The 9,688-nt window shown below is 42.6% G+C and overlaps 1 protein-coding gene across 1 annotated transcript; it reads left to right on the top strand.

Moving 5' to 3' along the window:
* On the top strand, window positions 1-773 carry LOC121792254. The gene has a single exon (XM_042190126.1). The coding sequence runs from the start codon at window positions 63-65 to the stop codon at window positions 510-512; it is 450 nt and encodes a 149-aa protein (XP_042046060.1). The 5' UTR covers window positions 1-62; the 3' UTR covers window positions 513-773.
* Window positions 774-9,688: the final 8,915 nt, after the last annotated feature.

Below are 9,688 nucleotides of genomic sequence, written 5' to 3'. Positions count from 1 at the left end.
CTCATCCCACCTACAATTTACAAAGTCTTCTTCTCTAATCGATTCTCATTTCCTCAACTTCAATGGCAGCAACAAAGAGCCACCGCTACCTCGGCGGCGCAGCCAGGCTCCCCATGTCGGAGTTCACCGATCAATTCGAATTCGAAGAAGCCGACGTCTGGGGCAACAGCGATCAAACGGAGAGCAGAAAATCAATTAATTCAAACCCGCGCCCCTTCAAAAAGCCTCTGCCGAAAACCGCGGCGGATCGGTCCCCGATCGGAGCGAAATCCCTCCCGGTGAACATTCCTGACTGGTCGAAGATCCTGAGGGGAGAGTACAGGGCACGCGCCGGTGAATGTACGGAGGAGGACGAGGACGAGGGAAATTACCAAATGCCCCCTCACGAGTATTTGGCGCGGACGAGAGCTGCCTCGCTGTCAGTTCACGAAGGCATCGGGCGGACTCTCAAGGGAAGGGATTTGAGCAGGGTCAGGAATGCCATCTGGAAACAGACCGGCTTCGAAGATTAGCGATTCTCTGAGTTCTGTTATCTTTTTTGTTAGCTTTGATTTCAGAGGATTACTACTACTACTACTCCTCATTAATTCCTTGTGTGATTACTAATTGTTTACGTTAGGAAGGGGGGGAATTGAAGCTTACCTTTTGGATTTAGGTAAATGGCCATCTTTTTTGTGCCATTAATTCTTCAATTAGGGGTTCAAATTTCTTGGTTTCTTTTTCTCTTTTTGTAATGTAAAATGTTTATGGGAATAAACTTATCATCTTCCTAATTGGCGCTTGTCAGATTATCTATTTTATTGTTATTTTAAATGCTGACTTAAAACTAATTTTCACGCTTGATTGTTGTTGTAAATTACTAATAAAATACAATTCCACACAAAACAAAAGTATAATACGCTTAAAAGGTTTAACTACGTAATACGGTTCCTAAATAGAAATTGATTGCAAATTGAAAGGTGGATTTAATTTTGGAAAAAGTCAGTTATTTAGTACATTTTAATATTACGCCAATGGTATAGGTAAGAAAACAACCGGCTAACTGAAACAACCCCTTCAAGTAAAATCCACTCATTTATGAATTCACTTATGTGTCGACATTTGGTTCAATCTTCACTTGTGTGTTTGTATTTCATTCTAATTTGTGTGGGTTTGGTTTTGTCCACAGCACCCAAGAAATGCCACGACACCGTATTCAACTTCCATATATTCGTCAGATCAAGTGTCACAAATTTACTAAATAATTTATTTATAATTTCCTAAATTTTCATCAAACTCTAGTTTGTTTTTCTTTACTTTTAAAATCTGTCTATAAATAATCAAATTAATAATTTGTTCTGGTTTTGCACCATACTATTGATTCATTCGGATATATAACCAAATAAGATTTCAATGAATTGATTAGGGCTGGCAATTTTCGACACGACACGATAATCCGACACGAATCCGCACGAAATTATTGGGTTTGGGTCAAGTCTTATTGGATCCGTGTCCTTATCGGGTTGACCCATTAAGAACCCGATAATTTCGGGTTGGGTTCGGGTCGGATGCGGGTCGGATACGGGTAACCCATTAAGAAATAATATTATTATTTTTATTATTATTTAAAAAAATATATATTACTTTAATTTTTTAATTTCTTATAAATTAGGTTTAAATAGTATAAAATGAATTTTAATTGTGTAAATTAGGTTAAAAATTAAGGTTTAATCGTGTAATATTAGGTTTTAATCGTGTAATATCAGGTTCGGGTTGTTATCGTGTCGTGTCAACCCATATTATATCGTGTCGATAACGGGTTCGTGTCGGGTGCGGGTCGTGTTCGGATTTGAAGGTAACAGGTCGGGTTCGTGTTCGGATTTACAGTTTCCTTAACAGGTCGGGTTCAGGTTTGGCCTTATTGGGTTGGGTCATTATCAGGTTGACCCGATAACGACCCAATCCGCACGATTTGCCAGCCCTAGAATTGATGCTATTAGTATTACAGTTGTAACTAATTAATCTTTCTATGAGTTTATGAATTTGAAATTGGAGACCAACCTTTATGTTGGGCTCAGATCTGAACACAGCCACAGCCTATCTTTAGGGATGTTGGAACTGGGCTGGTGGCCCAGTAAGCCTACAACACTCATAGTACTTCTTATAGATAATTTCATAAATTTATACAAGTAACTCCTTTTTTTTATTTACTATAGCTCCCTTAATAAAAATAACAATTGTAAAGTATAGTGAATTTATTAATTTACCTTATAGTCTCAAATTCAAAATTTTCATTAATTATAAATTTTAACCAGTATAATCCCAAAATTAGAAGATGAAAAAATAAGGTAGAACCCTGGAATAACTCATATAAATTCCAATCTGATGTGTACATGTTCTTCTGTCTTTTCTTCAGATTATTGGGATTGTACAATCTTCATATACACGTTTTAGAGGCTATATTGGTTAAGCTTTTATTTTGTTAGAACATTTAATTTGCGGGGGTGGTTCTAGATAGGGATATCACGATAGTCCATAACCCGTGGGATGGTCTAAGAGCATTACCAGTGGGCGGATGTCCCACTCGGAGATCCACTAGGACTTCCCAAAAACACATCCTGCCACGTCACTAGGACTTTCCATCCCACTGTCACGTCACTAGGACATCTCCTTCACAATCCGCCCTTCCCATCGCCCTTCCCACTAGGACTTCCAGCAATAAAAAAAATCACAAATTCACAAATATACGTAACGGAATTATAATTTTGACACGGAATACGGGAAAATTGCAAATGCTTCATTAAAAAAAATTACATAAAAAAAAGAAAAAAAATTACATAGTAAAAAAGAAAAAATTACATAATAAAATTTTTGACTCGGCTCACTCCTCGTCGTCCGTATGAAGTGCAACGAGTCGTATATATATAGTTTTTTTTTTTAAAAATTAATACCGGACGTCCGACCCGGACGTCCGACCCACACTACAATGGCGGACGTCTGCCCGCCCGTCGCCCGCACGTCCGAGGACATCCAACGTCCTTACTGGACGTCTGTATCCTACCTTCCACGCCACAATGGCGGACGTCCCGGTCGCCCGTCGCGGATGTCCGACCGGACGTCCGCCATTGGAGATGCTCTAACAACCCGTTAAATGTAGAGTGTTGGAGTTGAAAATTTATAATCCGATAATATGACAGTTCGATTAACCTATAACTCAAGTAGTGCTAACCCATAATCTGATGAGTTAGCCTAATGGATTGTAAAAGTATGATTTCTACAATATAAATAACTAAACAAAAAATAATCTTCAATTTTATAAATATTAATGTACTTTAGATTTTAATTATTATAGTAATAGATAAATAAATTAGAAAATTCAACTTATTTAATTTCTAAACCATACTTTAATTTATTACGAAAATGTTAATGTTTTGATTTATTTATACAAATTCCAATTTAGTATTATAATTAAATGTTCTACATCTTATTAATATGACTAATTTCCATCATTATGTATTGGATTGATCATTGTTAATTTTATCAATATCAACCCAATTAACCTATCGGGCTAGCGTGAAACCAGAATCTTTAGGGTATGGGTTGAATATTTACAACCACATACTCCCTTCGTCCACAAAAATAGTCTTATTTGTGGACGACACGAATTTTGTTGAGGAATTGGTAAAGTATGAGATAAGGGGAAAAATAGGTTAGGTAAGGGCATTAGCAATGGGGCGCCCTAAGGCGCGCGCTATGCACCGCCACGTCATCTTTTTAATCCTCCTATTTAAATATTTTCAAATATATAATGCAAACTAATTAAAAAACACAACGATTAAATAAAAACCGGCGAAGACTGCATTGATTAACAAAAGTTACACGATTCAAGTTGGCAAATCTATGAAATTCCCAACTTCCGGCGCAGCTCATCGATCAACCCCCGGAGGTATTCGGCTTTGGCGGAGACCGTGCACTTCTCGAGGGCCTTGTGTGTCTGCAACAACGTCCGCTCCATCGAGGCTGTTGCCAACTCCACATACGCGGCGGCCGTCGGGCTCGGGGTCGGGATCGGCGATGGGGTGGCGGCGGTCGAGGATGTTGTCGCCGTCGCCTTCCCCTTGTTCTTCGCAGCCTTGACGCCTATGGAACGCCAGGAGGACATCGGTGTGCCGGAACTCTCATCCTCCGCGTACGTCCGGTTGAGGTCCACCGGACAAGTTCCGCTTTCGGTGCTCGTGTAACCACCAGCTTCGGTGGTCTTCGTCCTATTTGTCTCACCGATGTGCAGAATCCCGCCTTGGAATTTCTGTTTTTCCCTCAAGAGCACCCAGATGTTGAAATGCTTGAAGTCGTCGTACATGGACTGGTACGACAACAGCGCTCTATAGCGTACATAGGTCAAGCTCTCACCGCTTCCCTGCTCCCTCTAGCACTTCTCGTACTCCGTCGCGAACATGTTGACTTGCTTTTTCACCTGATCCCAGTGCTTGCAGAGCTGCTCCCGTTGGCGCTTGTACGCGCTCGGCGGCTTCGCCTCATTGTAGCGCTGGGAGATGCGCTCCCAGTACGCGAGTTGCTTCTGGTTGTTCGCGAATATCGGGTCCTCCAATATATCCACCCAACACCTCGCCAAGACGAGGGTTTCATCTGGCTGGTAGTTCATACGGCCGGGGGCGTACTCTTCATTCGTTGCCGGAGGTGGTAACTTGTACGCGTGGTGTCGAATCCGCTTCTTTCTGGCGGGGGCGGCAGCGGCGGATGGGGTGGCGGCGGCGGGGGAGGGGACGACGGGTCGGTTTGGAGACGGCTCCATGTCAGACAAACAGTACGAATCCGTACTGAATTCGGAATCGTACTGCGTGTTGGCGTCGAACGACCGATATTCATCGGGATCTGTACCCGGCCAACGCGCATCACCACCAAACATCGGACTATTGGGACTTAATCCATTTCGTAGTAAATGTGAGTTTCAAGAGTGGAATCATGAAATGAAATGTTACAAATGAAGGTGGGGTATGGGGTATTTAAACAAATTTTTTGAATTTAGCATTAAAAAAAAATAAAAAACGAGTGCCATCGGGCGCGCCATCGTCCGCGTCGCCCACAATGACCCCGATGGCGCGGACGATGGCCTATCGAGCGCGCTTCTACAGCGGACGAAGCATAGGGCGTCGCATCATCCGGGCACCCACAATGGTACCCGATGGCGCACCCGAGGACGATGGCACGCATCGGGGGCGCCTTCGGGCGCCCCATTGTGGATGCCCTAAAAGAGAGATATGGCGAATAAGTAGGTAAAGTATGCATGAGAGAGAGGAGAAAAAGTGGTTGAAGTATAAGAGAGAAACTTTTCATTTTTAGAAAAAGGTAAATTACTTCTAAAATCATGAACTTTTACGATAGCTTGGTTTTTCCCGTGAACTTTAAAAGTTGCATCAATAATCGTGAACTTTGCTCCCGTGTGCCGTTTTCCCGAGTCGGGTATTCCGGCTAAGAGCATCTCCAATGGCGGCGTCAGCGTAGGCACGCCGATTTTTCGCGGACGCCGGTGCTGACGCCGAACCATTGCAGCCGACGTCAGTGAAACCAGCGTCAAAATCGGCGCGCCTACGCCGATTCTTGGACTGACGCCGACTCTCACGGCGCCATTGTAGGCCATGAATCGGCGTCAGAAATTTTTTTTTTTTTTTTTTTGAAACACTATATATACGCGCTTTGGACGTCATTTCATTCGCACCACTTGTATTAACGAGTACTCTCTCTATCTTAATTTCTGTACAAGATCAACAACGAGAAATGGAGAACAACTACGAAGGTACTCCAGTGACGACCGGGTCTTAGACTCCCCCGACTCCCGGGGGAGGGTCTCAGACTCCCCCGGCTCCCGTGGGAGGTGGTTGGCCTCCGATGACCGGGTACTACAACATGTACCCATGGCAGCAGATGATGCCACCGATGGTCGCCGGAGGATGTTTGCCGGCTTGGCAGGGGGTACCGCCGATGCAACCCCCTATGCAGATGATGCCGGGGTGGGCACCCGGGATGCAGCCACCGGCGCACCAGATGATGCCACCGCCGCAGGGGACGCCTGGGGGGGGAAAACATATATGGGCCGGTTTTGGATTTTTCCTCCGGTTCTTCACACACATCGACCCCAAAGGATGCACAGTATACGTCGTTTGAGAGCTTCTCCTTAGAGGAGTTGGGTTTTGATATTAACGAGGTTCCGGAAACCCCCATTCCAAGCCGGGGAGTAGGGCGGGGTCCGAGCGCCCCTAAGAAGAAGGGCAAGGCCAAGAAGTTCGGTGAGTCGTCGCAGCCGGTTGAGGATAACGGGGTCCGGAGAAAGTGGACGGACGCGGAGAACGTTGCGCTGACCAAGGCGTGGGTGAGTGTCTGCGATGATCCTCTCGTTTCGAACAACCAGAGGATTGTCAACTTGTGGGCCAAGATAGCCGCAGCCTACAAGGCATTTTGCCCTTAAGGGAGACCGCGCACCGGGGAGGAATGCCGGAAATGCTGGGACCGAATCAGGTCTGCCGTCTCTCGATTTTCGGGTTTGTACGCCAACGCCCTCCGCATGCGGACCAGTGGCCAAACAGAGGAGGACTGCAGGAGGATTGCGGAGAGAGCCTACCCGGATCCCGGGAAGTACTACGACTTCACCTACTGGACCTCCTACCTTGTGCTCCACGAGTCGGAGAAATTCCGGGCAGGTGTCGAGGTTGGCTGACCGAAGAAGCAGAAACTGAACTATACCGGTGAGTATAGCGGCAGCAGCAGTGGTTCCCACGACCTCCCCGAGACGGCCCAGGAGCTCCCGACCCCTCGTTCGTTCGGTCGCCAACCTCGCCCGGTTGGCCAAAGGCGGGCGCAACGGGAAGCGAGGGGGGCACCCCGAGTTCCCATGAGGTCCAGTCGGCGTCCCCCCTCGGCAGGTCCATCGATGAGCTCAAATTCTTCGCGCGTCAACAAACGCGCGCTCAAATGGTGAAGACCTTAGCCGACTTCCGGACGGCGGTGGACCCCGAGGAGAAGACTTATCTTCGCGTATTGCTCCGGAGCATGCGTGGAGAATTGGAAGGGTTTCAGAGGGATACCGGCGGGAGTAGCGGCGGCGTTGGGGGCGACGGAGGCGGCGGCGGCGACGACGAAGGGCTGGGCGAGGACGGCGGCGAGGAATGATTTTTTATGTATTTTTTTTGTACTTTTTAATTTTTGTATTTTTTTTAAAATTAATGTAGTTTTTATAAATTATTGTACTTTTTATAAATGTTAATATTATTATTCAATTTTCCTGTATTTGTCTCGTAAATTAAATTCTGTATGCTGCTACGATTGTAAATTAAATTATATAATTGTTATTAGTGATGTGGATAGGCTATGAGAGGGCTATTACATGTCCAGATGATGTGGCAGGAGGATTTTAGTGCAGATGATGTGGCAGTAGGAAGGCTATGAGAGGGCTATTGTATGTCCAGAACCATTGGAGATGCTCTAAGTATAGTGTTTACGTGTGTAAGTGTCTGACGTGGATGATGACGTGGACGCTGATATGTGCAATGACATCGAGTTAAATTTTTATTTTTTAAATATTCCAACTATAGCTGAAAACTTAAGATGACAGCAATGCCTAAACAGGCTCCAGTTTCTAGAAACCCCCAAAATTAAATTTTCTAGAATAAGACTTTTCTATGCTATTGAACAAAAATATGAGAAATTACGTTAAGAGCAAGCTGCCTAACGGCCTTCTTAATCTCAGATTCAGACGAACCAGGGCGAATTCGCAGTGTCTGGTACGGATCAGCCACGGTAGAAGACACACACGAAACCCTAAATCCCTTACTATCGCCATTTTTATTCCTCAAACTTCTTTGCTACGAGATATCCTTGAATTGAGCCCAGGAAGACCCACAACCCACAGCAACAGCCATTCTTTCAAATTAAATTAAAGAAATTCCAAGCAATTTTATGCCGAGTTCTATAAATTTCAATTGGGGTGGTCGAAAGTAGAGAAAATGAAGATGTAAAGCGATAGCTTGATTAAAATATAAGGTTCGGAAATGAATTATTGGATTGGAATTTTAGGTGATATTCAGAGGTGATATGCAGCGAAATTTTAATTTTTGTTTTGTGCAGCGAAATTATTTTCCTCCAGCAGCGAAATTGTTTGTGATATGCAGCGAAATATTTTTAAAAAAATTCCGCCACACACAAAACGACGTAGTTTTGTGTTCCGGCTGCCTAGTCACACTTTCGTCTGCCACATAGGATAAGTTTATACCGGAAAACTTCTGTCGGGTCGTTTGGGAAATTTGCACAACCCGATAAAGTTTATGATTTTTGACGCAACTTTTAAAATTCAAGGGAAAAACCAAACTATTGTGAAAGTTTATAATTTTAGAAGCAATTTACCCTTTTAGAAATGACACTATTTTTTGTAAACATCCCAAAATGGTAAAATATGACTATTTTTTGGGAAGAAGGGAGTATAATACAATCCGATTAATCAACACCCTATTAACCCCCAATCCAAATAGGGTTGGCCCCTTTGGGCTCTCACCCGATTGTCATCTCTAGTTCTAAATAAATATGCCCCTCGTTCTATAGTAGTGAAGTCATTTTCCTTTTTAGAGTAAAATGCAACATATTTATTCTCTCTTACTTTACTTTCTCTTACTTTATTCTCTCTTCATTTTTCTAATTTTTTTCATTTCCGACTTTACTTTATTTTACTTGATTCACTTAACACAATTTTTCTTAAACCACGTGCTAAAAGAAATGCATCTAATATTATTGCGGAATGGAGGAAGTATTATATGAGCTGATATTTATCCAAGAGTTCTACAAAAATTAGGCTAATATTTGAGTTCGAGGTTTGACTATATGGCATGTGTGATGCCCTAATGGTAGTGTGATCAATGTATAAGGCCAAATTTTTTGAATTTGAGACCAGTGTGATTAATGTATAAGGCCAAAATTTTTGAATTTGAGACCAACATTATCTTTAAAATATTTATTTGTTCATTCATAAAAAAAATAAGTTTATACTCTAGAAAGATTTCAGTAAAAGAATCCCTAATAAAAAAAGTTTAATTAGCGAGTAGCGACAGTAGGTAAGCTGAGTAATTGGAAAGTTCAAGCAGCGGCATTCAATCATATTAAATGGTCTTAATTAATTATGTCTACTTCAAAAAATTAAAGTTATGTGGTCCGCATACTTATATACATAAACAGAGATTCATTCATTATGCTTTTTTAGTAACGGCTGCGAATTACCCACGTCTTAACGTGATTAAACTATCGAATCTAAAGTATTTAATCAAACAAAATTTGAAGATGTTGCAATTATCAACAGAGTACCAATTTGTTTACCTCAATATTAACAAAAAAAATTCTAGTCTCAACAAGGGTGTGTATGAGATCAGTTAGGTCAATATTAGATTATTAGTATACTATTTTTTTGTTCAACAATACAAATGCAGTGTTGGGAATTTTGATTGAATTTTGGGAGTGATATTTATTTTGGGGATTGAGGGTGGGTGAGTGGAGGAGTGCCGGATGGGGTTGGTGGTTTTTTTGGAGGTTGTAATCTTAATTTTAATGTGAACATGCTACCAAACAAACCACAATTCATGAAATTTGACACGTAGAAACGACGTTATGTTAAAAAACAAAATAAAAAAAATAAACAACGTGATGTTGAAGC

The sequence above is a fragment of the Salvia splendens genome, chromosome 2 (assembly GCF_004379255.2).
Source record: "Salvia splendens isolate huo1 chromosome 2, SspV2, whole genome shotgun sequence".
In the NCBI taxonomy this organism is placed as follows: domain Eukaryota; kingdom Viridiplantae; phylum Streptophyta; class Magnoliopsida; order Lamiales; family Lamiaceae; genus Salvia; species Salvia splendens.
The sequence above is the reverse complement of the archived record's forward strand: the minus strand, read 5'-3'. Positions and strand labels throughout refer to the sequence as shown.